General features: G+C 41.9%; 1 protein-coding gene across 1 annotated transcript; it reads right to left on the reverse strand.

The window, feature by feature from the left end:
- egfl6 (EGF-like-domain, multiple 6) lies at positions 1 to 27,461 on the reverse strand. The gene is given in 13 exon segments (XM_061723417.1): positions 1 to 565; positions 725 to 987; positions 1,063 to 1,158; positions 1,253 to 1,327; positions 3,355 to 3,597; positions 4,521 to 4,643; positions 4,725 to 4,859; positions 6,726 to 6,845; positions 6,948 to 7,067; positions 7,807 to 7,899; positions 8,121 to 8,221; positions 21,117 to 24,226; positions 27,227 to 27,461. Coding segments are annotated over 13 exon segments (4,590 nt in total). The 5' UTR covers positions 27,230 to 27,461; the 3' UTR covers positions 1 to 457.
- Between the last annotated feature and the right edge of the window lie 51 nt (positions 27,462 to 27,512).

Consider the following 27,512-nt stretch of genomic DNA (forward strand, 5'->3'; position numbering starts at 1 on the left):
CTAGAAAAAAATGTTTAATGTAATAATACAGTTTCATTTCAATGAAAATTTTGCCACATTTATGCACTGAGATACTGTGGAACAAAATCGTTACTCATCTAAGATTTTAGATTTAATACATCTAAGAATTCACATTATGTATCATAGATATTTGTCCTTAGTTTACTTCAGTAATGCATTGTCACATGCAAAACACGGTCTAAACACAATACTGTTACACTGGCTTACATAGTTACTCTTCCACCTGTACCTGAGAACTGAGTTGTGTGTATCCAATAAGACTATTTCAAAAAATCAAAACAAAAAAAATGGATTGATGTAGCAGCATGGAGTTAAAACTTGCATGCACTAATTGTACATATTCTTCATTCTGCTGTGAAGTTTGAGAACACTGAGAAATTATTCATGGAAGATACAATGATATGGACAGAGAAATGTTGGTTTGAGGTGGATATTCTCAGAAAATTGGACCGGCATCTTCTTCACAGGGCCCTGAGGTCAGTACAACATTGTCCAGCCCAATTTCCCCTCCGACACCCTTCCCACGCTGAGCTTCAAAGATGATCTGAAAGACAATCAGTGGAAATGTAAGCTGCAGGATCTGCAAGTAGGTGAAGACATTTGAAAAAATAAAAATCAAGAGGAGCATTTATGTCAGCACAGTTACTTTTAGCAGTTACTTCATCAATAATATTTCCTTTAGGAAAAAGATTGAATGACTCACGGACTCTGGGGCTTCCTCGGTCCAGGCTACCGTGAGGAGCTCTGTCTGCCAAACCCGACCTTTGCTTTGGCTCTGCTCCCAAACAGGGTAAGCAGTGTTATCCAGCAGCACCCTGAGTGCGCCCACATGGCGTCCCACCACACGGTAGTCAAAGGTGAGGCAAAAGCTGCCCTGCTGGGTCCGATCGCTGAGCAGCAGCTTCAGCTTGGCTACATCCTCTTGCTCCCCTTGGAGCCCGCTCACAGCCATGTAGTACTCATCACCTGAGAATGTTTGAAGTTCATAAATTAAACTATATTCAAACAGTCAAGAAAAGTTTGTTGTGACTATTTTGTTACCGTTATCATGGTAGGCCACAATCCAGTCCATGTCGTCAGCCTTGTCTTGGACCCATTCACACGCTCCCTGATCAAAGTTGCAGTCCATGAAATATTCTACATGATAATAAACAATTGCATGTTTTCAAATTAGTCACATAAACAATCATTATGTAACTGAGACACTAAAATATACTCTGTATGGGATTACCTTCCTGGGGTGGTGTAATCTGGATTTCTTTGATTTCTGTGGCTGGGCCAAACACCGACTCAAAGTCCTCGGATACTGCGTTCAGGATGTGATGAGGAGGGGAAGAAAAGGCATTTTGAGGTATTTCCATTCACTGATTTCCAGTTAAATACACATCTGTTGCAACGCTGTGATGTGTGGTGATATGAAGTCGAACACAGTCCTGCTATAAAGAACATACATCCTGCTGTAGTGGGTAGTTAAATGAAAAACTGAAGAAAGAATTGATGAAAGACAGGTGTAGAAATAAAGTTCAGTCACTCAAATGAAGTATTTACCAAAACAGTTGTATCCAGATGTAATTTAAATAAATTATTCCATTTTGTACTTTGAACTTTAACTTCCCTCCACTTTATTTATCTAACTGCCGTGGTAACTTATTATTTTATAGGTGGCTAGTATAACATTTTATGAAATATTTACACTTCAACAAATCGTCATAGAGAGATTTTAAGTGCAAAATAGTTCATTTTAAGTAGAATATCTAATTATGCTCCTTGCATTTTAGTATTTAAACGAAAATAATTTGGTTATATAGAATATAAAGACTGAGGTTCAGAAGAAAATTCATTGATATTACTTACAACCTTCCAAAATAACATTTCATTCAAACTTGCAACCAAGTATTTTTTTAAATTATGGTGTTTTTTTACCTCCAGGAAGGAGAGGAAATGGGCGTTTAGCCCAGGCAGCGGGGCTGTTGTGTTAGACAGCACCAGTAAACATGTGGGCAACTTCATACATTTGTATCTCTATTTAACTGATAATCCGTAAAAATCAGACACAGGTTTGTCATCACTGCACGGTTGAGAAACACTTGTCAATATGATGAAGAGACTTTTCATGATGACAAAAAAAAAGAAGCTAGATAGGGGCTTTTAACCAACAGGTGTAGACCTGCCCTACCGCCGCTAATGCACTCCCCGACACACACACACACACACTGGAGCGTTTTAAAGGCTCCGCAGCAAATCTCCCAGTGAAAAGCAGCCTTTGACACTCAGATGAGTGACAGCTGGGGTCAGTGAACCTGCTCAGCCACGGGCTGGTGTCGGTGGGGTCTGGAGTGCTGATGACAGACTCTCCTACAGGCACTCGGCTCTGTTCACACAACAGCTGTTTTGGGGAAAACATAATAAAAGGCTGTGAGGCTTTGTAACTTCCCTCCCTTCCTCAACCTTCTCTCAGGGGGATGGAAAGTAGAGAAAAAAAAAGGAAAAGAAAAGAGTTTTAACCTTGGGCTCCCAGATGCCAAAAGAGAAAAATTCCTGCCCGAAGGTGATGGATGTTTGGGGGCCTGTCTCCTCTTGCTGGTTGGGTTTTAACACGGGCTCTTGTGTTTTCACAAAGATCAAGGATGGTGGTGAAAAGCAACTTTAGTTATGGGATTTCTCACTGAAATAAAAACAAAAGCGTGATCTCACTGCCCAGTCCAGTAATAACTCTGAATCTAGTTTTTTAATCTGCTGTATTGTTGATGAATCTTATTTATTTCCTACTACATGCTACACACTTCAGGCAGGATTTTTTTCTATTTTTGGCATTTGAGCGCCCAAGGTTAAAACTCTTTTCTTTTAGGGGAGTTTTTACCTGCCATTGTTTATGTGATGTTTATGTAATAATTGCTCGGGGGTCGTGTTCTGGGTCTCTGGAAAGCACCTAGAGAGAACTTCTGTTGTAAATAGACGCTATATAAATAAAATGGAATTGAGTTGAATGCTCCAGGAGCATCAGGGTGATAATGCATGTTGGTTTTTTTTAAACAAATAATATCTGACATCCCTGTCAGGCAGCAAAGCCCTGCACTGCCACAGTCCTTACAAATGAGTTGTGCAGGTCTCGAGGCCATTGGGGGCTTGAAGCAACATGTACCCGTCTTTACTGGTCAGAGTCTTAATCCTGAGCTGATGCTTATTTCAGCTGCAGGATGCTGCACAGACGCGAGAGCAAAATCTGTAGAAATAGGGTTGAATTTGTTTATGGCCACTACTCGCTCTGCGGACACCCCCCCCGCCTGAGAGTGGATTTACAGCGCCAGCAGCACCAAACAACAAAACACTCACCGAAAACATCTCCTCTTGGATTGAGCTGGTTGTCTTCCTCTTCCTCCTCCTCTCCTTCCTCTGGAATCCCCTCTATCTTCCCCTCCGTCGGGGTGCCGACGAAGACCTCTCCGTCGTAGTCGAAGGGTTGCTGGCGGCTCCGAGGAGGTGGCGTGGCGGCCGACTCGGGGATGATGTTCCCGATGTCCTCGTTGCTCAGCTCACTTCCCAGGACCACGGGCCTCGCCGGGGAGTCCGGGATGGCTGCAGTCAGGGAAAGGGATCAGATCGGACATATGGAAATGCAATGAGAGAAATATCTGACCAGGACTCAATTCTGCAGCTGCCGTTTTTATTAATTACTTCCTCGCAGTTACTCACCAGTTCATAGATTTAATCACTTTCCCACATGAACAGTAGCATCACAATATGAACATGCCAAGACTGCATGTAGTGCTGAACTGCATGCACGTAAAGCATAACTGCAACATCCATTCTATGCTGCTTAAATGAGTGTTTTGAATGCACGAGCATCATGTCATGTAAGCTCTGTCATGCTGAGGATTCCAGCTTGTGGATGCTGTGGACGTAGGACATTTCTGCCAGAGAAAGAGAAGCTGCGGTGGTGTTTGTAGAAGCAGGGGGGGGTGAGCAATAGATCAAAGGGGGTTGCAGGGCAGACATCTAAAGCTGGATTCTGCACAATCTCACCATTCGGGGAATCGTCTGCACTGCCCTTGTCTCCATCCCACGACCTCTGATAAAATGGTTTAACTACAAAAGATAAAGGCATCTTCACATACACTTCCACCCCTGACCCTGCAGTCTTTATGTCACTCGACTGCACAAAGCTGCTCCTGTTCATGTGTGGGCCCAGTTCAGAGAGCGCAGCACAGAGGGCTGGATACAATGCAGTGTCATATTTTCAGAGGTGTTTTTTCAATCTGCGTCTCTCTAATGCTAAAGTCTGCAAAAGAGCAGGAAACCAGCGCTGGCAGGACGTCGGTTTGCTGATGGTTAGAGCCTTCGGATGAAATATTCAGCTGTAAAACTGCTGCTGACCCATCTGTCCAACTACTTTGTCTGGAAAAGTTCGGATACAAATGCTTTTGACATGTTTAGTATAAGTTTGCACTTTTTTTTTTTTGTTTCTTTCATTATTCCGTGCGGCAGAAGTTGGATCTCACCGGAGCATTCGAAGCCACTGCCTCTGAAGCCAGGTTTGCACCTGCACTTGTAGGATCCCTGAGAGTTCACACACAGAGCATGGTGGCTGCACTTGTGTGTGCCGGATGCACACTCATCCAGGTCTGCAAATCGGAAGAAGCACGCTTTAAATCTCAGTAGAAGTAGTCGCAGAAGTTTCCTCTCAATAAACTTATATACCTTACCTACACAATCATATTTTCCGTTGACATACTTCAAGTCGTAGCCATCCTGGCACTTGCAGTAGTAGCTGCCAAAGGTGTTGACACATTGTCTGTTGTAGGGACAGAGGTTCTTCCCAGTTAAGCACTCGTCAATATCTGAAGGGAAGCAAAACAAGGGGACGGTTAAAGGAGCCGCTGTATGGGATTACAGTACTTTCCTGGGGTGGTGTAATCTGGATTCCTTTGATTTCTGTGACTGGGCCAAACACCGACTCAGAGTCCTCTGATACGGCGTTTCAGGATGTGATGAGCGGGAAAAAAAAGGCATTTTGAGGAATATACATTCACTGATTTCCAGATAAATACACATCCGTTGCAACGCTGTGATGCACAGTGATATGAAGTCGAACACAGTCCTGCTATAAAGAATATACATCCTGCTGTAGTGGGTAGTTAAATCAAAAACTGAAGAAAAATTGATTAAAGGCAGGTGCAGAAAGAAAGTTCAGTCACTCAAATGAAGTATTTACAAAAAAAGTTGATGTCATTTAAAGTTATTCCATTTTATACATTGAACTTTAACTTCCCTCCACTTTATTTATCTAACTGCTGGGGTAACCTATTAATTTATAGGTGGCTAGTATAACATTTTATTAAATATTTACACTTCAACAAATCATCATAGACAGATTTTAAGTGCAAAATAGTTTATTTTAAGTAGAATATCTGATTATGCTCCTTGCATTTTTGTATTTAAATGAAAATAATTTTGTTATATAAAATATAAAGACAGGTTCAGAAGAAAATTCATTGATATTACTTACAACTTTCCAAAATAACGTCCCCCTGTTTTGTGTAGGCAAAACAGGGGGATGGTTAAAGGAGCCACTGACTGGATTTCCCATCAAGCCAAAGTACAAGTGGAGCTGAACACCTCTAAAGTTCTCTGTATTCCATGTTTTCATCTTAGAAATATCATTTCTGAGCTTAGTTTAAGAGCTTAGAACAAGAAATGTTTGTTTTTGCCATTTAGTACTGTTTTTGCGCCGCAAGGAAGTGGGAATTCCTATTCTCACCCTGTAAGGAAGAGTGGGAAAAGGAATTCCCACTCTTCCGCGCAGGCACTCATATTTCCGGTTGTCTGTTGTCCTGGCCGGCTGTCTGCCTTGCCTTCTGGCGATGGGGGGAGGCCCAGTGGAGCTATTACCTGCTCTTTAATCTGCAGCTAAACGTGATCCTTCACTGGGTTCCCACCGCCGAACAGTGAGGCGTGTGACCAGCCAGGTGGGAAGCAAAAAAGGAAAAACTGTAAATGTACAAGAAGATTCTTAAACCACCAGGGATATCGGCTTCACTGAACATTTTAGCTCTAGATCTCCAATGTCTGCCTCATAGTTGTATTACTTTACTTATAAATATGGTTTTAGATGTTCCTATTGGTGGTTAATCTGCAGTCTGAGCCTCCGGTTCACATGCATATCTGGCCAGACACTCTGTGTCTAGCCTTGGTTGGCAGTTCATGTAAAATACGGCCAGTGTGTTATCTTTTGTACGGTACATCTGGGTGTAATCACTTTTATTTTCCAGAGTTCGGATGTGTTGTAAATCTATTTTTGCACGTATTAGATCAGTTGCAGTCCTGGAACCCGATGCCGCCGAGCTGCTATATGACTTCCGCCGTTTGATCCCGTCTGTCTGCCTCAGTCGCAGACGGAGTGGCTTCGTGGGAAGCAATGAAACCTAATTGCATACAATGATTTACAAGCCGAGCGCCGAGAAGATATACGTAATAAATCTGGCAGAATTGTTCCAATTCACAAATGCCCCCATCTATGCAACATAAAAAAAAAAGCAACGTCAGCCTTTTTCTCAAAGGCAAAACCCCTTTCTGGACTCATTCAGTGCTTTGATTTGCTTCTCGTGTGTTTTATTCGGCATAAGTTTGTCTTTTATGGTACTGAACACTTACAAAACATTTATGCACTGTTGGTAAGTTATTAATATGTGAGTGTGGCTGCTCACCTACACATGTTCTCTCATCTTGGCCCAGCTGCAGGCCTGCAGACGGGCAGAGGCAGCGGATCTCCCCCTCCACCTCCTCACAGCCATACTGACAGTGAGCAAGGGAGCATGTCCTCGAATCTGCACGCCACAAAACCGTTAACTCACATTTTTAGATATGCAAGTCATTATTTTCAGCTTCTACTCAGGTTGTTGGTTGAATTGCTGCTCGAAGGGACTCACTGGTGCAGGATCCATCAGACATCAGGGTGTATCCGTTGAGGCAGTAGCACTTGTAACTGCCGTGGGTGTTCATGCAGCGATGCTCACAGGGCCGGGGCTTCAGGCCACACTCGTTTAGATCTGGAAATAAGAAATAAGAGTGACTTGTAACACTCTGATCCTAAAAGTCAAACATTTTAAGTTAAACCTCCATTGAAATAAAGCATATTAAGCGACTTCATCAACTGGAAGTTAGACGATTGTGACCAAGTACAGGGTACCATGACATCACAAACCCAGATTACAGTGGAATTACCCAGCCTCCCCTCTTCATATCCACCACATATGTGCTACCTCAGAAATGGCAGCGTATCAATTTCCAGAAAAGTCGAGAACATCAATTTCAAATGAGGTGCTCTCTGCAGCAGAGGGGAGGTGTAGTGGATTTGTGATGCTGAGCCCCTTAAACCAGCTGCAGTGAGCAGAGATGGATGGCTGTGATTGGAAAGGTGATAGCGTCCCTGTGGTGTCTGTGGTATTTGGACCATAAAAATGTCACAGACATTTCCTTAATACCTCAGGAAATCACACCACCTTTTGGAAAAGGGCATCACATGTCTTTTGGAAACTTTTAAAGTCACTCAAATTTAGTTTCTCTGCTTGAAGCATGTGTGTAGCTGCAACACCCACACTCTCTCACGCCATGATAGGAGTAGTTGACATTGCTGTTCCTTTAATTAGCTCTAATTAGCTCTAATTGTGTTTAGTAACTTGAAAAAAGAACAAACTAAAACCATGAAAAATCACGTTTTGTGACTGTTTCAAGTTTTGCTGAGACTGCTCTGCTGTCCAAAAATGTCTTCTGACCTCAAATACCTACCTTGATTACACGTCTTTCCGGTGTATCCTGGGAAACACTTGCATTTGTTGGGGCCAACACACTCTCCGTGTTTGCAGCCGTGCTCGCACTCAGCTGGTAAAGCGTTTAACAGGAAGAAAATACAAACCAGAAATATTAGCGGCGGTGGCTGGGATTGTAGTCAAACCACACAATTTTTAACATTTTTTTATCATGCTGGGATTTGCGAAAATGTTATTTACTTTTCCTCCGCATTTTCTGGCTTAGGAAAAGACATTTACGCAACATCCTGCAAAAAAAAGGGGGATGAGACTTTGAATATCGACAGTTCCTACCCTCGCACTGGCCTTTATTGTTCTTTTTCCATCCATAGCAGCACTCCAGCCTCCTGCCGTAGCGACACACGCCTGGATGGTTTCCAGCACGGACTTGTCGGCTGTGCCTTCGTAGAGGTCACGAGCAGAAGGTCAGGCAGGTAACTTTATTCGTCTTGGTATTTATAAGCCATTCTTGTTAAAACACCGAACATTAAATAACAAACTAGGCTTTCACTGCAAACAAATCCTAATCTCAGTAACTGCAACAGGGAAGGCATTTTCAGGTAATTACAAATTCATGCTTTGCAGAGTCAGACATCCCCAGTCTCATTAAGCGCTCCTAAAAGCAAGCTTCCTACATATATTTTTAATTAAGGACCCTCCAAAAAAAACAACAACAAACCACTAGTGTAAGTGTCTCCTCAAGGCCTGATCGGTGATGGAAGTGTCGCTCCCTGCGGAGCAGCAGCTGACAGGATGCTGACAGGACTAATCACACATGCTTCCACTTTGATCTTTGAGGGACTTTTGCGTCTAAAGTCAGATGTGAAATTCATGTAAACTCCCCCGGACTGGGGCCTAATGAGCCACTCAAGTGGAGCTGACGTTTGCAGGTGCGTATTTTTAGCGCGCTGATTAAATGAGGATTGTAACCTGCCTGCTGGCTTTGCTAAGCGACTTAATTGAAGGATGCAAGTTGCACATCAAAATCTAGCTGTATAGCCTTAGACATCATTATCTTCTCTTACAGGCTCAGAGCCGAGCTCTAATCTCCCAGATGTTTGGTGTCTGTTAGAATCGTAAAGGCAGCTATGGGACTTGAGGAATCTGAGACTTGATAGAAATCCACCAGAATAGCTCACAGGAGAGGGGCTCCTCACGGTGACAGGTGCTCTTCGGTTATTAACAGTTGCTGTGCCACATATAGCTGTCCCTCACACACACACACACACACACACACACACACTCGTCGTCCTCTGTTAGCAGGGGCAGCAGTGTGTTACTCTTCAAGTTCCACTTCAGATGTTATCATGATGAGAATCTACAAGTGTCTAGCTTTTTTAATTGCTCCCTGCTTCATGACAGTCAGTTTAAAGTGCACATACATCTGTCTGATGTCACATGCAAACATCTTTTTGGCAAGTAAAGTTCTCGCTGCAGGTTTAAAGGTTCAAACGCAACACATGGCATCACATATTCCTGCTACGCTCCCCCGACTTACCTGTAAGCCTCGGTGGTCCCACAGGAGACGTGGAGCAGGAGGAAAAGTGCACTGATCAAAGTAAACGGCTGCATGTTTGACACTTCGAGCAACCGCTGTGCTTTGTCTCCCACAGGACAAGCGTTGTTCTGGGAATTCTGACGACTCCTACTCAGGGATTCACTGTCATTAAACAGCTCAGGCAGGAACAGGTCCCGGTTGGGGTTTCACACAAGGCACGCTGGGATTTGTCTGTTTCCAGAACACAAAATAAAAATCCTCCAAGGCTGGAAAAAAAAATGAGGAAGAACATATATATCTTGCGGTGTTTTCAATGCTGCAGCTAGACTCCGTGTCCCATAATATGCTTCCTCTTCGTTCCCCCCTGAAATTCCACAGATGGGTTGACACTGAAATGACACTGCTCTGAGTAGGGATAGGTGGTGACTTCTGGAGGTAGGAGTGAGTTTGTGAGGAGGGGTGGGGATTATCTGTGGGGAAACTCCTTGCTTCACTAAACCCTGCACAGGAAAACTTGAAACTCCTGTGGAAACAATAGAAAAATAAGATTCTTCCTTTTAAATGCTGAAGCCAAAGCAAGTTATTGAAGCCATTTTTTTGTCTAAAAAAAACAACAAAACATGCACTTCACATGCATTTGGTTGTAGATGGTGCACACTTGCAGTTTAATCCGTAGTAATTAGCTGTATCAGCTAATTGTGGAGCTCAGGCATGCATAGACCTGTCATTAGCAGCTGCAGCACTCTTTGATGTTTCTTTCAGAGGTAGCACATAAAGCTTTACTCTCATGTATGTTTACTCTGGGTTCAGTCGTAAAAATGCATTTAATGACTTTGCACACTTTCAAAGTCGAGCCCTGACATCTGGTCCTGCTTGTGTGTGTGTGTGTGTGTGTGTCCCTGAAAATGAGCAGGTCTCGTTTCCATGGGAACGGCAGGATTTTGGTTGCTGAAATGCTTCTTTTATGTTGCGAATTCCCCAATCGGTTTCATTTGCTTCACCCCGTCCGTTCGGTGCACGTCCAGGAAAAGGAGACTGAACGCAGTGATTAGAAAATTGCAATGGAATTAGTTTTGGGATGAGAGGGAATTCTGCGGTTAAACACTGTGCTCGAGCCCTGGAAGTGTGTGATTATTCTGCCAGACGTCCAGTTCATACTCACGTCTGGGAGGAAAAACAGTTTCAGCTATAGCTAAACTGTGGTTATACCTCATTTACTCTAATATATAAAGAGGTCTGAAGCATTTCTTGAACATGAATGCATTCATTGTTGGATTGGTTCTTGGCAAAAATAAAACGAGTTCGGTGGGGTTTGGAAATACCCAATGGTTACTTTAAATATGCAGCACTAAGCACAAATAGGCTTAATCTATTGGGTGACCGGCCCCTGACCAACCCTGCAGACAGTCAAACATCTAGTAGGAATCTGCTGTTCATTAGCGACAGACTGTTGTTGGACTAATTAGAGTGATTCGTTTTCATGTTCAGTTTAATTTAAAGTTGTTATAAACCTGTCATGAACGCTAATGCTTGATGAACGTCTTTAAGAAGTGAAAATTGTTATGAGGATGAAGTTTAAGCTTTGAAATAAAACTGAAGATATCTAATGATCAGAGGTGTCAAAAGTATTCACATTCATTACTCAGGTAGAAGTATAGATACTAGAGTTTAAAAATACTCCTGAAGAAGTTGAAGTATCAACTCAAGTTTTTTACTCAAGTAAAAGTATAAAAGTACTGGTTTCAAAACTACTTAAAGTATAAAAGTAAAAGTAATGTAAGGGGGAAAAAAGCAATTAAGGACAAAAGCCATTGAAAATGAATGCATCTTAGTATAATGCAAATATATTAAAGAACCATATATGTGTACTATTGAGCATTAACATGTGTTTCAGAGAGCAGGAGATATGATGACTAGTTGCCTATAAGTATTGTAATGGTGCAAAAAGTCAAACTTCAGAGGCATGTTATCATTTATCCTAACCTTTATTGGAATGTACATCCAAGTTTAGTTGCAGGAATCTGAGGGAACGGATGTAAGAACAAAACTGGACAAGAACATCTGAAACAACCACAACCAAATTCACTCTATCCGGATGGAGCAATTTAACTGGATAGTTTTTATTAAAGGCCGAAATGAAATAGAGTAACGAGGCTGTTTTTAAAATGTAAGGAGTAAAAAGTACAGATAATTGTGTGAAAATGTAAGGAGTAAAAGTAAAAAGTCGTCTGAAAAATAATTACTCCAGTGAAGTATAGATAACCAAAATTTCTACTTAAGTAAGGTAACGAAGTATTTGTACTTTGTTACTTGACACCTCTGCTAATGATACTGATGACACAAGTCTTTTATATATTCAAATTTACCCAAGAAGCCTTCCACTGAGTGAGGAGCAACAGTCACTATTCTTCCCTAAACCAGTTTATTATGCCAGTCATGGGAATTAAATGCTAAATACAGTAGCATGCACTTGTTTATTGTGCTGTTGTTATCGATGCAGCCTGTATATGACCATTTCATTTGCAACACAGTACAAAGTGCGCTTGGCATGTGTGCTGCGGTAGTTTAACATGAGTCAAGAGTTCACGTTGTAGTCTCAAATCCTGGTTTCCATTTTCCACGTGGTGTCGGTACCAGCTCTGACAGTCCTGGGAAACGCTCCTGTGCCACATGATGACACATTAACACATCTGCACTCTCCATTTCCAGATTGAAATGTGACTCTATGTGAGTGATGTCCCAGGCATGTGGGTCGTGGATGCTGTATGAGTTGTTGGGGCAGCATCATCAGGGCAAGGATGCAACGACAACAGCGCCCCCTACTGGCCTGGAGAAAAGGGATTGTGGTGGAAGTGTCTTTTTCTTTTATTTCTTTTTGCTTTTTTGCTTAGGGAGAGTGATGGATTTATCTATACGGCTTTAGTGAGAAGAACTGATTGAGTTAGCAGAATACAACACACCAATCATAGATTTTATGTCCTTATATGAAGCACTTAAAATAAAAAAGAGTCAAGAAAAAAGACAGAACTATGTGTTGCTTCATATGTTGCCTAAACTAAAAGTCTAATTGAGTTTGAGTTTTAATCTCATAATTAGAAAATCCAATTGAATTTGACCATGAGTTGAGGTTTGCTGTGGATGCTGTACGTCCTTCTGTCACCAGAGGTCGCTGTCTGCACGCAAGTCCAGTCTACTGAAGTCAGTTGCATCATATCCTGCAAAACAGTACATGTAGTGGTAAATGAAAAGAAGTGTCTATTTATTAGGGTTTAGGGTTAGGTTATGTTAGATCGAGGCTTCAATACTAACAAAATTGATATTCTGCACCTTTGTCTCCTGTGTTTATTAAAACATGTAATAATCTCAAGATGTACGCCTCCCAACTCTCCACTTGTTCATTCAGGCCCGTTCTCTCCTCTTGCTCTATTCTGTTTTATACTGTAAATTATACTTGGTATCTAAAATTAAGTCTCTAGCGAGATGCATTTTCCCTTTTAAGTAAATCAGTTGTGTCTATGTGGGCATCTGCGCAGTCAGGCATTGCGGGCCAAGGTGCAAGAAGCGAGGCTTTTACTATAAAAGGAGAGACGCGGGTGTCGAAGAGTTATTTTGAAAGTAATGTGTGTTCATACACAACCACATCCTGTTCTGGTAGGGAGTGAGTGAGTGTGCTGCAGAAAAATAACTAACTGAAATTGGCCAGCGCTCATTTCAGAGTATGTCGTGCACAAATGATACGAGGCCATGTGATTGATATTTGACCAAATCCTTCGTGCATTGTTCAGTTTGAACTCTTGAGTTCAGTGAACGCTAATTTTTGAAGTTCTGCATTGGTTCAAGGAAGAGAGCTGTCACTTCCCCCTGCAATAAAAGATATGTGCTTCCTGCATGAAAGCTGTCACTGAACACACCACATGTGTGAAGGGGTTGTCAATTCAAATGTCACAGAGTTGGTAACGTGGACTCATTTGTCGGAGTTTTGTAGTTGCTGCACAAGTCTGTAGGTCATAAGTTCTCAGGTGCTCTTCCTCAGACACATGCGGAATATACATAACAAACAATAAAAATCAGCTGCTAAGTGAGTCTGAAAGCAGTGCATCTGGACAGACAGACCTCAGAGGATTTGGATGACTCAGAGATACATTCACATAAACACTCAAGCTCCTCATCATGATGAGTGTATGCAGAGATTTGATCTGTTTTACATCGTCTCCATTCTCTTGTCAATAACCGTGGAGCAGTTGTACTACAGCTGTCAGAGTGGCTCAATGCAAAAGCACAAGACGTTTTTAAGGGTGTCGATTTGTGACTCATTGTCCTTATCATGTTTTCAAGGGACACACAAATCTTTTCTTCAGCAATGCATTTAAAAAGAAAACAAAACTAGTGTAAGTAAACATGTTTTTCTAACGAAGGACGGTCCTCTGGCGAGTGCTGACTCGATCACACACACATTAAACACGGAGGAGTTTCTGCCATTTCTTCAAATCTGTTTAGTCAACTGGGTACTTCCCATTGTTCACTTCCTGCCATGTGATTGCATCTAAGTCAGCCTCTGTTGCCCTCATTTCTTTTACTCTTATGGCTCCTGAAGTCCTCCACTTTAGCCGTTTTATTAATAACGCTACCCTGCTTTACCCCCCGTGTCTCCTGTGCTCAAGTTTTACTGGTGCAACAGTTTGCAGGGTACATTTAACGAGTGCATCACTTCTGGATTGAAACCTCGTCAGCCATGCCGTGATATTCTAATGTAGTATGGAAAATGTGCTTTTCCATGGTCAGATTTCTGTCACAGGCACATGTTGCTGTTATCATGAAACCCCGTGTCAAGAGAGGACAGGTTTATACCCTCGCCTCAGTTGGCTCTTTGTTGTCAGAAGGGATTGAGTTTACTGTTCAACCTGGAGGGTGAGAGGTTAAAGTGGCCCTTTATGTCCTCTTTACCGGGGAGGTCTGCGCCGGGTGTAATTACACAAGTATGTCCCCAGAGAAGAGACCCCCACCTCACCTCCGTGCAGAGCTCCTGCAAACCGCATGTCTAACAGGATAGGACATGCTGCAATATGGCCTTTAACGTCCAATATGTCTGAGCACAAGAGCCTCACGTCCCGTGCACTATTGCAGGGATTAAAGGCTCCTGGTTTGAAAATGTCTGCGCTGTTATTTCAGACTTGTGTCGATACCAGTAAAGGTCTACGAAAATGAACACAGGCGGATTTCATTTCCTGTTTCTACTTAGGCTGAGCTCTGGAGCCGTTGCTGCAGGGATGCATGTAAGACGGGGGTAATACATATCTTCACATGGCGTTTTATTTGGTCTTTGGGGTTTTTCTAAATGAACGTGTTCAGGTAAGTTCATGCTGCAGTGGTGGACTGCGACAGCCTGCACAAAAGGAAGAGCTAAAATGTCATAAATAGCAGTAAATTGTCTCACAAAAAGCCATTTCAACCACATGGATTCAGAATACATTTCACAAATTCAGTCACTGAGCACAAATGTAAACCCAGCTGCGAGCATTTATGATGGCTCGGTATAAAACTCTCAACATGTGGCCAGTGGAGCACTCATCCAGTTGAGACATGCTGTATAAAAGTGGTGCTTGCGAGGACTGATCGTTAAGCACATACCTCAGAGAGTTTTCATCGCGGCGCACTGATCTACCTGCAGGCCAGACGGGTTTCTGGCAAAGCTACCGGCTCTCGGTTTACCTGTCAGCGGATCAGCACGCAGACCTTAAACACATTTCAGCACACTAAACTCAGATCATGACTGATGCAAGGTCATGATCAAATTTATTAGCATTCTTACGAGGTACGTGGAGACGGACAGACAGAACAATACAGGCCGTGTATACATTTAATGGCCATTTCATCATGTTCTTCACAAGCGTCTCCCCATGTGCTACAGAAGTGTTCCAACTTGGCCCAGCACATGTCAAAACTTATTTACACATTTTTTTATTTATTCTTTTGATGATGAGGCGATACTTTTTATGCAAGGAACAGTTTACAAATAAGAAGTGTAATTTTAGAAAAGAGGAACTAGGTCAGCAACATCTTCATTTTACTCCTATCATTACCGTACATTAATGCTGTAAGTGCATCGGCGCCCTGAGCCAGGCTGTGAGTCTTCTGCAGCTCGGTAACCACATCCTGTTTCTGAGTCCCACAGTTAAAAAGAAAGCTCTAAAGCAGTCGGAGACACAACGTGTTGCCCAACGTGGACGAGATGTCATAAGTTTGACAAAATAGTAGCTCATTTACTGCACAGGTGTAATGTTGCTTTTCTTCCAGCTTGACTACACGGACAGGCCTGGATTTGCAACTCAGAAGACACATATGATGCCAAGTAGATTATCGAAGTCATATTACGTATCATCTCAGTGAAGCGCTTATCCTGTGCAGACAGAGTGATCGGCGGTTGAGAAACACACACTGTATGTTACACAAACATCGTTCTGAGTGTGGCAGAGAGAGGAGCTGACATGTGGGGTTTGGAGGATTTGTCAAGAGCATTACTCTGATGATACATACAAAGAAAAAAAAGGACTTAACTTTACAGCAGTGTTTGTTAGAATCGCTCTGACTCTGAGTCTGTCAGTTTCCTTACATAACCCTCTGTCATTTTAGCGAGGCCTTGTAGAGCCTGGTGTGTAGCGCCAGGGTTTCTTGCAGTGTTGTGAAGTCAGACCTTGGGATGAACCTGCTGAGACGTCCACTCCTGCTGGATTAGCAACCTAATGTTCTCAAATTGTGAAAACTTAATGATTAATAATCACTGTCACTTGAACAAAGGGACGTCAGAGTGTTTTTGACATCCTCTTACAAGATTGATTGGCAGCTACAACTTCTGATGTTCTTCCGGCTTGACATTGTGATAACTCACAACTCAATTCTCTACCAAATGGAGTAAACATATACTCGTAGAGCTGGTCCCACCTGCTGCTCATCGGTGGATTAAGCATACCTGATTAGCACCTAACTGCCAGTTTCTCTTCTTCATTTCCAAGAAAGCAGTGAGCGTGTGCTTCCCAACATAGCATATAATAATTGAATGAGCGTGCGTGTCTGTCAAAACTCAGCCACAAATCCACCCCACATGGTCTAAATCTGCCATTTTTTTTTGTGCTATTGAGCAATGCCCAGCCCTCACAACAGTTGCCAAAGTCCATCATCAACGCTGGCTCAAAAAAAGAGAGTGGTATTCAAATCTTAAACTCAGTTTGTGCATGTTTGTGGGATTCTTTTGTGCGCGTCAGCGGCCCTGACTGGTCACACCCTCAGCCTTTTGTGTCGAGCTCTCACACAATGACACAACTACTTTTCCCACCAAGCGCATGAAAAAGAAGATTGTGTGCACGCTGACGTCAGAAAACAAAGAGAGAGAAAAATAAAGCCTCTGCTTGTTGTAGTTGAACTAAAAAAAAGAAACATATTGTCCTTAATCATTTACACGTGCAGATTTGATAACTTTGACTCATATTTACCAACTTAAATATGTTTCCCCTTCTGATTACACTATTTTGTGTACTTATTGGTGAATATTACTTATCTGACGTCCAACCTAGTGTGTTTTTTTTTCCCAGTGAGGGAGAAAAAAGGTTTTGTTTCTGTACCAGGTGGGTTGATGGCTACAATAAAGCTGTGAATTTAAGTTAAAAAGTTTTTCTTGAATGGTATTTTCTAAATCTTATTCATGGCACAACAACACTGGATCTCCCAGCACATACCTGGCTCCAAACACGCCTCAGCAGGTTCAATTCAAACACTTTTCCCAGAGGGAAGGTGTCGATTTCCACTTTCAACCAAGAGAGGAGAGATGACCTCACTGTGAGCCACTTTCTCCTGGTTCTTAGCCTTACAGCTGGATTTTAAAACAGTTTTTTCTCACATCTTTGTTTGGCGATGAGGGCAGCATAGTCAGTGTCAATACATTTATTTTGAGTAGTGATACTGATGTATCCCAAAATACATTTTCGTCTTGTGAAAAGCTTCAGATTGAGCAAGACCGAGAAAGAAGCAGAGAGGCGAGCCACTTTCTGGAATCGCTATTACACATACCAGTCGGTAAACACTCCCAGACTTGAATAAAATCAGAGCTTTGAGGGATGGTCTCTAATCGTGTGAAAATGACAAAAGACTGTAAAATGAGAGACTTCTGTTTTTTTACCGCTACCATGGAAACAGAGAGCAAGGAAGATGTCCGGCGCTCTCAGGTTTTAGCCTGAACAGAAGGAAACAGCAGAATCAGATGTTATTTACATCATATTTCTGCGAGCGGCTGTGAGATCATGTCACTTTGTATTTAATAATGACAATAGTTTGCACCTGAAGCAGCCCACACACGCTCCATAAAGCGCATAAAGATACGGTTATAAAACTTTATATATAAAAGCTATATTATAAAAGCTTTTATATAAATGACCCTGGTCTTAAAGTTTGTTAAATATCCTTTTCTTAAGTATTTTCTGCTGCACTTACAGCAGGACAGGAAATCTTTGACGTGAGTTTTTATGGATGCCATGTTACCCAGCTTGCCTTCTCACCAGTCATCTTGATCCACTCATACAATGCAGTTGTTGTACAACGGCAGTGCCAGTGTGGTCGCACGCTCCGAGTGCTTTATGTACCGTTTGCTTCGCTACGCAGCGTCAGAGACATCTGCATCCTTCATCATCAGCCTGAGTCACTGCCTCTGCACCGTGTGCTCAATCACAATGGTGGCGGATGGCCTCCCATCTTACTCAACGCCACCATGTTTGGTTTTGTCGTCATTTGCGTTCTTTCATTATCATGGAATTCAGACTCGAGCAGGGTCACCAATCCTGGTCCTCGAGGGCCGGTGTCCTGCATGTTTTAGAGTTTTCCCTGCTTTAACACACCTGATTCTAATTAATCATCGTCATCAGCTTGTCATTGAGGGCTGCACAGTTCTGTTAATGACAGTCACTTTTATCACGGTGCAATGAAGCAGCAAAACATGTAAAACATGCAGGACACCGGCCCTCGAGGACCAGGATTGGTGACCCCTGCATTTAAGTATACAAATTAAATGTTTCTATTCCAAAAAGGATCATGATTGATTATTCCAACACATTCACTGTTTCTGTAGTTTCCACTTGAATCACTCAGGTTCACAAACCAGTCTTAAGGGCAGTTTAGTGTTTCCATTGAGTAATGGGATATTTTCAGCTATTTTGAGACACGAGCTGATATTGTTTAAAACATGTAAACAATAGATTGCATTCATTTCTGAGGATGAAAAGTCCTGCCAGTCCCATTGCAGAGGCTATTGTTCCCCCAGCACAGCTGCCACACTAAGTACATGTCATTTCAGACTGAAGTTAGTGTAGAACAAAATGAAAACTGATTTTAAATCAGAAGCGAGAGTCATCCCAAGAGAGCTGGTTCAAAAAAAGTCCAAATTACCATCCAACAGTGGATAAATAGTCAATTTGGTGCAGTTTCCATGTTCCCCTACTGCAGAAGGGCGTCATTACATGGGCAATTAAACCAATGAAGCCTGCTACTTTATCATGTTTGAAACCGGGGTGCCTCAGCCCCAGTGAAAACCGGTCTCCAAACTAGTTTGAGTTGTGAAACTATTGGGATCTTAAAAAAAAAAAAAAAAAAAAAAAAACTGCAGAAGTGAGTACATGGCACCAGCGTGGGAAGTGCTAATGAAAAGTTTAGGCAGGAAGCTTTGTTCCTCCATGAAACTGGTGCAGCTGTAAACTTGCAGGAATGCCACAATTACAAGTTCAGCAAGGCAATATACCCAGGAGAGAAAAGCTGCACCTACAGAGCCCGTCAAATACAGACAAGCGAAATGAGAGCTGGTTACTCATGCCGTTGCGGTGAGAGGAAGTGTCACAAGAAGCATTAGATTTACTTTTTTTTTTATTTGCATATTCAGACTTGTGCACTCAAGATTTACACACAGCTTGCTTGGTGAGCAGTCAAGTGGGCAGGAAAGTTACAAATCAAAGTGGAAGTCTTTCATTACTGACACGCCTGCTCCTTATGCAGACAGATGACCAGGACTGATGTGGCCATGAAGCCACCTGATCAAGTTGAAGGGTGTTGAAGAGCCATTGTTGCAGGTTTAAGTGCTTGTTGGAGGACAGTGGGTCAAGCTGGTGGAAAGTCGAGCGCGAAGGTGGGATGATCATTATGACTCTGCCTTCTCCTGGTCAATGGCTGGAGGGGGAGGAACAAAACACCAGTTTTAATGCCCAATCAAAGAAAAGGAGAATAAATAAGTCATTTAGGGGTACATACTCTCTTTAGTTGGCAGTGTGTTTTTCTCTTGCGTCTCCGTCTTCTTCAGCTTGGTCTTGTCGAAGGTTGTGACCTCTTGGATGTCGGGTTTGTCAGCCATTGTAGAAGCTTTAAAAACAGGACAGAAAGCTTGTTAAGCAGGTTTTTTTTTGCCCCAGTTTAAGATCCAGCAGTATAATTACGCGTCGAGTGCACTCAGGTGTGTACTTTTACATGAGCCTTCTCTTGTCATCTTAAGAGCATTACCCTTAATACACAAGAATAAAATACCCCAACACTGAAATTGGAAGCATGCACATGAATTTATGCTACTGCAAGTGAGTTACAAAAAAAAAAAAAAAAAAAAAAAAAAAAAAAGGCACAATTTCCGCCCCCCCAGAATATGTTGCTTTTCCAGTTGTGATGGCGTTGAGCCAAGAAAGACCCAAACAGCGTGGATTAACGCCCCGAAGCATCATTATAAATCCCAAAATGCAAGAATAAATGACAGCCATAGACTTACCAAGATTTTCGCGCAGAGACCAACACAAGTCGCAGTTTGCTTTGCCGCAGGAGCAGAGTAATGTGTCACGCCTCAGTCCCGCAATAAATACCCCCCAGTATGTTAATGCGCCTCTGACGTCACGCCAGAGTGCGCTTTTTGTATCGAAATTGGTAGCTTTTTTTTCTTTTTAACATTTGTTACATAGTGCAAACCCTGATTATATCGTTTTCATAATATTTATTTTCGAAATATGATAATTCAGTAGAAAAAAGAAGCTATTATTGATCAGCCCCAGCTGTGTCTCATTAAGAGACTGAATTAGTTTTCCTTCGACACGACAGCTGGCTGAGCGCATCCCAGCAACGGTGCAGATGTTTCCCCTCCTATAAAGCGAGCATAAGAAGATATATGAAGTATTATCAGGCTGGAGAAATTAGAGTTTAGTTTTTTTAAGATCACACAGTCTACGGTTTCGATGGTTGGCTTGTGGCGACCCCATGTGGTTGATACGAGTAACTGCAAGAACGCAGTGCGTTTTTAGTATTTTTCTTAATAATATTATATATCTTCTTAAAGCAAGTTAGTTGGAAGGAAACAGTTAAATGAAATGGTAATTTTTTGAATTGGATAATTTTTATTTAATATAATTATAAAAAGAGGAAAAAGTCCACATTTAAAGTAATTTATTTACAAAATGTGATGTGTACAAACAAATGATCAAATATTAATAATTACTTTGGTTCACCAAACATTTTAAAACTCTGGACTAAGTTTTCCACTTTTAATCAATTCAATTTTATTTATATAGTGTCTATTACAATATAAATTGTCTTTCCAGAGACCCACAGCATGACCCCCGAGTATCTGCACAATAAAAGGAGACAGATTAAACTAATGTTTACATCCAATGCAGAACCTGGCAATGTACTGTACAATCATTTTAGAGCAATACAGAACAAAAGGTTTGAAAATAAGTTCAAACTATTGTCCACAAGGAAACAAAATAAATAATCCCATTTCACACTACTGATCAAACGTTATCCCGCCTCATTTGCTGGTGAAATACCTTGAATAAGTCTTGTTGTACATCACCTGATTATCTACTCTTATAACATTCCTCAAGTTCTGCCAAAACCAGGGCTCTGCAGCGGCCGTCCGCGCCCACTCGAGGACGCTCTTCTCACACAGCCTCCTCCTCAGGCGGAGGAAGTGAGACTGCTGCAGGACAGGCTCCAGCATCAGCAGCACGATCACATCCACGTTCTCGTCCAGCAGCCTCTGGTGGGCCAGATACATCGCCAGCTTGAAGACCCCGGTCTTGACGTAACCCTCCGTCAAGACAAACAGGGTCTTGCGGCTGTACTGGATGCTCTGCGTGAGGTTGTCCACCAGCGGGACCCCTGGGGGCCAGTCCCTCTCCTCCAGACACAGAGGAAGACACTTCTCCCCTTCCTCTTCCAGTTTCACCCGCAGAGTCCTCATGACCCACTCAGACACGTGAGGATCTTTGGTGTCATAAGTCACAAAGACATCGTACGCGCTGTCCGTCCAGTTCAAGGATCTGTACCCCTTTAACCTCGCTTTCAAGTAGTGAATGACGTAGGAGGCATCCCAGTAGAAAAGATGAGCAACTGTTGCCACAAACATAAAACCGGTAATGAAGGACGTTGTGAGGATGTACATCTGGAACGCCTGATCGTCATTTACGCACTGATTAATGTCAAAGTATATCAGGGCTTTACCCCTCTTGTTTTCTGGTGTGGCGCACGTCACTGCAGTGGTCAACCTGGCAATCCTCATGTGACTCTTCCCGAGCCACACGATGAAGTCTAGTGAGTCACAAGTGCACTGGAAGGGGTTTTTCTCCAAGTGCAAAGTCAAAATCGGATTCCCTGGTTCCTGCTCGAAGGTGGACTGATTGATGATGGTCAGTTTGTTGTAACTTAGACTAAGGGTCCTAAGGTTCTTTGGACTCTTTAAAAATCCACTTTCCAGCTGGGAAATTTGGTTGCGACTCAGATCGAGATACGTCAGAGACTGGGTGATGCTCGAGTTAATCCTCGTCACATGGGACAAGGAATTGAAGCTCAGATCTAAAATTTCAAGTTGATGGAAAAACTTCAGCTTGTCCCATAAAAAGTCCGTCAGGGAGTTGTGACTGAGGCGCAGTTTTGTGAGGTTACGAGGCAGATATTCGTAAACCTTGTCGGGGATCTTTGCCATGTTGTTGTTAGATATGTCTAAAATCGTCAAATTGGTGAGGTTAGTGAAAAGTGTGTCATACGAGCCATCATTTACTTTCCAAAGGACTCCGAGGGAGTTATACGTGAACTGAAGTTCTGCTAAGGATCGGCTGCACAGCTGTTTTGTCGTCAGTGTGGTAATGGAGTTGTGGCTCATATTCAGCACCCTCAGAACAGGCAGTTTTTGTATAAAATTCAAATTATGCGTTATCCCAAATGCTTGAAAGTAGTGCGGGTTGTGACTGAGGTCTAGTACTTGTAATTTCTGCAGCTCTTTAAAGGCATTGTCATAGGCCAGATCGATCTTGTTGAACGACAGGTCCAAATATGTCAGATTAGGCAGCGAGGAGAACTCGGTGCCGTTAAGCGCCGACGAAAATCCGTTCCCTGAAAGGTTGAGACATGCAATATCTCCGTAGCCCTCGAACTGCTTGGGAGAAATGAAGAACAGGTTGTTTGAACTGAGGATGAGTACGCGTCCCGAGTTGAAGCACTCGTCCTTTATGAGGCTGTGCGAAATCTCATAAGTAAAGTCCTTTGAGTGGGGTTGTGTGAACGGTGAAATGGAAAGGCCTGAACTCCCACTGGATCCCAGCATTGGATTTGGGGGCATCGGGTTCACAGTGATGGGATACAGCCTGTTCTCTGCGAGATAAATCATTTTCAAGTGATTGAATTTGCCAAAAATGGACGGATCCAAGTGGATGATGAAGTTAGTCCCCAAATTCAGCGCGGACAGATTCTTAAGCTGATACAAAGGCTCAAGCGTCCCCGGGCCGATATTCTGGAAGACCAAACCCCCCATATGTAAAGTTCTCAAAGAAACCAGATTGGAAAACTCTTTTGAAAGATTTAACGTCTGTGGATACATCTTCAACGCATAGTTGAAAGACAGGTCGATTTTTTCAAGGCTGGGAAGGTGCCTCAGAAATGTAGCCTCGTCAATAATTTCTGTCATTAAAAAGTTAAATGACAGGAACAGCTCTTTGAGATTGCTAAGCTTCTCAAACCAAGATGGATTGAGATGTTTCAGCGAGTTTCCTCCCAGGTTCAGTTGCTCAAGCTGTGTCAGATCATTAAACGCCCCGGGGTCAATTTCGAGAGAAAGGTTACGGCAAGGTACGCAGGGGTAGGGAGCGTTGTGACACCTCGGGCAGTTCCCCTGCAGTTCCAGGAATTGTAAGTCATACAACCCACGGAGGTCATCCTTAAATATGCGCTCTATTTTATTAGAGCTGAGATTAAGCATGTTTAACGAATGGGGCAGTCCTCTGGGGACTCGGCTTAAGTTATTAAAAGCCAAGTCCAGTTTCTCAAGTTTGGCCATGCCGGCAAAACTGCCGTCCACAATGGTGACGGATGCCCTGCACGGATTCCACATGTAGCAGTTCTTGGACAACCACAGTTCCGTCAGGTTTGTCAAGCCGGCAAATGTCTTGTTGTTCATGTAGGTGATGTTGTTGACTTGCAGCGCCAGGATCTCCAAACTGACGGGGAGGTGAGGTGGAATTTGTCTCAGATGATTGCCGGTCAGCATCAGCTCGCGCAGTTTTGTGAGATTCTTGAAAGCGTCGTCATCAACAGTCGTCCTGTGGTTCTTGTTCATCCAGCTCAGGTCGAGCCGGGTCAGATGCAACAGCTTGGAAAACGCCTCGGCTTTAACGTGCCTGATGAAGTTTTCGGACAAGTCCAGATGGGTGGCGTTACTCGTGATCCCATAGGGCACGCGATCCAGATGACGGCCCCGGCAGTTAAACGTCACCTCGGAGGTGTTGCTGGCTGATACGTCACAGGGGAACTTTGGAGACATCCATAACGGCGTGCACGCACCAGGATGCATCTCATGATGGCAGAAGAGACACAGGAACAGCAGGCGTATCCGGCAAATGCCAGCCTGCGGACAAATAATAGAAATAATAGACAGGGAGGTGGGTGGAATATATTATCTGAAAATAATGGTAACAACTACGACTTTAACGTCCAATGCCATGTTTGGCACAAGATTTCAGCAGAAACATCTGGAATGGCCCGGTCAAAGTTTAGTTTAGTTTAGTTTATTTGTTCGCACATATTAAAAACAATACAAATACAATAATTAGTGCAGTGCAGGTGAGAAAAAAGAAACCCAAGGTGGGCTTATAAAGGATTCTCACCAGTGATAAATACAAATAATAAGTAAACAAGGTAATCAAACTTTACAAAAGCAACACATGAAGAGATAAAAAAAAAGAAATTTAAATAAATAGCTAAATACATACAAATACACCATCAAATTTACAAATGAATGATTGAAATGTGCGTGTGTGGGTGCGTGCGCATACACATACTCCCGAGCATGCACACAAAGCTACATCTTAGAGATCGTGTGAAAAGGGTTTATTTAAGAGGCTGGCCCTCAATCTACATTTGAAATTGCAGAGAGAAGATGAGGAGTTAGCAATATTTATGTGTGAGTTCCATAATAAAGAACCTCTGACTTTAATGGAGAACTGACTAAGAGTGTTACGGCTGAAGGGAGGATGAATATTGTCAGATTGTCTAGTATTATAATCATGAACTTGAGAGTTAGTCTATAAGTAATCTTTGAAAGTTGTAGGGAGGATATTTTGACAGTGAGTACATTTATAGATAAAAGAACAGGACTGAACTTACTATGTTAATGTCATAAATAGACAATACATTTAGAGCTTTAAAGAGGGGAGCAGATGGAGCCAAATAGTGAGAAGATGTAGCTGATCTTACAAATTTCTTTTGAATAATTAATAATTTGTGTAAATTTGATGGATATGTACAGGTACTTGCCCAGACAATATTGCAATACATGAAATATGGATAAATCAAACTATAATAAAGGGTTAAGAGGGAAACTTGATGAACCAAGCCCCTGATTCTTCTGATGATACCAAATGATCTTGAAACTTTGTTGGTTACTGTATGTATGTGTTCTTTCCAGGACAAGTTTTCATCCACCAGAATTCCTAGGAACTTGGAGGAGACTTGACTGATTTCAATACCACCAAGTTCAGACGTCAAAACAGCTGAAATGTGGAGACCTTAACAGAAAAGTTCAAAAGCCCCAAAACGTCAGTTAACTGAAGCAACGTTAAGAAAAAATGACTCCACAATGTGAGAGATTGATAACATCAAAGTTATTATTGCTGCTCTCTATGGAGTCTATGTTATTCTTTATTTCTGTTAAGTAAATAATTTGCAGTTACATTATGTTGATTCTCTGAAGTCATAACAGTTAAACCCAGTAAGATCAGGTAGTTTTTACTTTTACATACAGGATATAGTACGAGCTTTTGCATATGAGTGTAAGTGCTATATTCATAGGTTGTTTTGATGCAAGATTATGCAGATGTAGTTTCAGGTCGTCACATGGACCTTGAGTTCAGTTTTATTTCCTCTGGTTCTTATTGAACAGAAAGACTTCTGTTCTTACCTGTCTAGGGCGTACCCCTGCCTTTTGCCTGAAGAGAGCTGGGATAGGCTCCAGCAAATCCCCGTGACCCTGAGTTAGTTAGTTAGTTAGTTAGTTAATATTTATTTCGGTCAATCAACCAGCAAACAAAAATCAACAAACAAGATAACACAGGTTTTTTCCTGGTCAACATTGTGAATTATTTGACTGAAAAGGTCTGGGCTTGAAGCATAAAGCTTATCTTGCCCACCTTTTAACTGAATAGAATATACAAAAAGAACAAATGAAGTATCATAAGTCTACACAAAATAATAATAATAATAATAATAATAATAATAATAATATTAATATTAATAATGATAATAATAATAGCAATAATAATAGCAATAATATGATAATAATAATAATGATAGCTCTGAAAACAGAAAGTGAAAAGATGCTAAGGAAACCGACAAAACCAATTTAAGTTGTCATTTTATCTCATGCATGTGTGCATTCTTCTTTGTTTGCTTATTGTGTTTCTATTTATGTGTCCATTACCTTTGCTTTGAATAATATCTTGTATGCTTTTATTGAATTTGCTAGTTTAAGGTCGTTATCTAATGAGTTCCACAGTTTTACTCCTGGACTGGAGTTGGACTAAGCGGGTATAGATAATCGATGGATGGATGGATGGATTAATAGAGAGAGTTCAGTTCTTTTATGTTGCTCCATTGCAGACAAGAAAAAAACGTGTACAAGGCTCAGCCATCTGAGTTATTCAGAGCAGATACGTGTTAATGTAGGAGGCACAGATGGCAGACAACTTGTGTGACACTGAGCTTTTGTCCCCAGAAGATGGCAGTGACGGTGCGAGAACTATTAATGTTGACCCTGTACGCATGAAAATATACCAAACAACCTCTAAGTAGTAGGTGATAACCGAGATAATTGTACAAAGATACTGTACTACAGTACAAGCAACGTCAGGAAGATCTATGATCATTCATGTCAGATATAATGCAATGTTTATAAAAATCCTGTTGACAGTGATAATAGCCACCACAAGCCATTTGTCACACTCTTGTTATTAAACTTTACAACTGAACCAAACAAGGCGTTAAAGCAGAGACTTTGAATCCCTTGAACGTTAACTGATGTTCTCTAGACACTGAGTATATCCCAGTATGAGGAAGAGCACATGACTAAAGCAGTATTTATGCACAGTTGTGACACAGCTTTAATATGATATACTTTCTGCACAACATGTTTTTACAAAGACAAAATAACTTACAGCAAATTATATGAACAGGATGGTTTTTTAATCAAACAACTGCACACAAGAGTGTTATTGATACAAGGTTTTGGCACTGAATCAGAAAAGCACCCCATTATTAAATTTACATAGAGCCAGACTGTTGGAAAAAAATACATAAATAAGAAAAAGAAAGTTAAACATGTAAAAGTAAAGAGAGATTGAATATAACTCACCATTGTGCATGGACTGTTTTATCCTACGTGAGCTCTAAATGCTGATTTTTAAAGTAATTGACTCGCACTTCAGATGTTTCAGATTGTAAAAAAGGTATTGTCGACGGCAAAATAGTAAGTAAAATACAATTAAGTCCTGATAAACCTCGTTCGTCTTTTTGCTCCACGTGTCATAAAGAAAAAAATCCCTGCGACTGATGACAAACATGAAACACTGTTTGGGTTGTGCTGTCGGCGAGCTGGAAGCATGTAAATTGCAGAAGTACATATGTAACTGTTTCACTTC

The sequence above is a fragment of the Cololabis saira genome, chromosome 6 (genome assembly GCF_033807715.1).
Source record: "Cololabis saira isolate AMF1-May2022 chromosome 6, fColSai1.1, whole genome shotgun sequence".
NCBI lineage: Eukaryota > Metazoa > Chordata > Actinopteri > Beloniformes > Belonidae > Cololabis > Cololabis saira.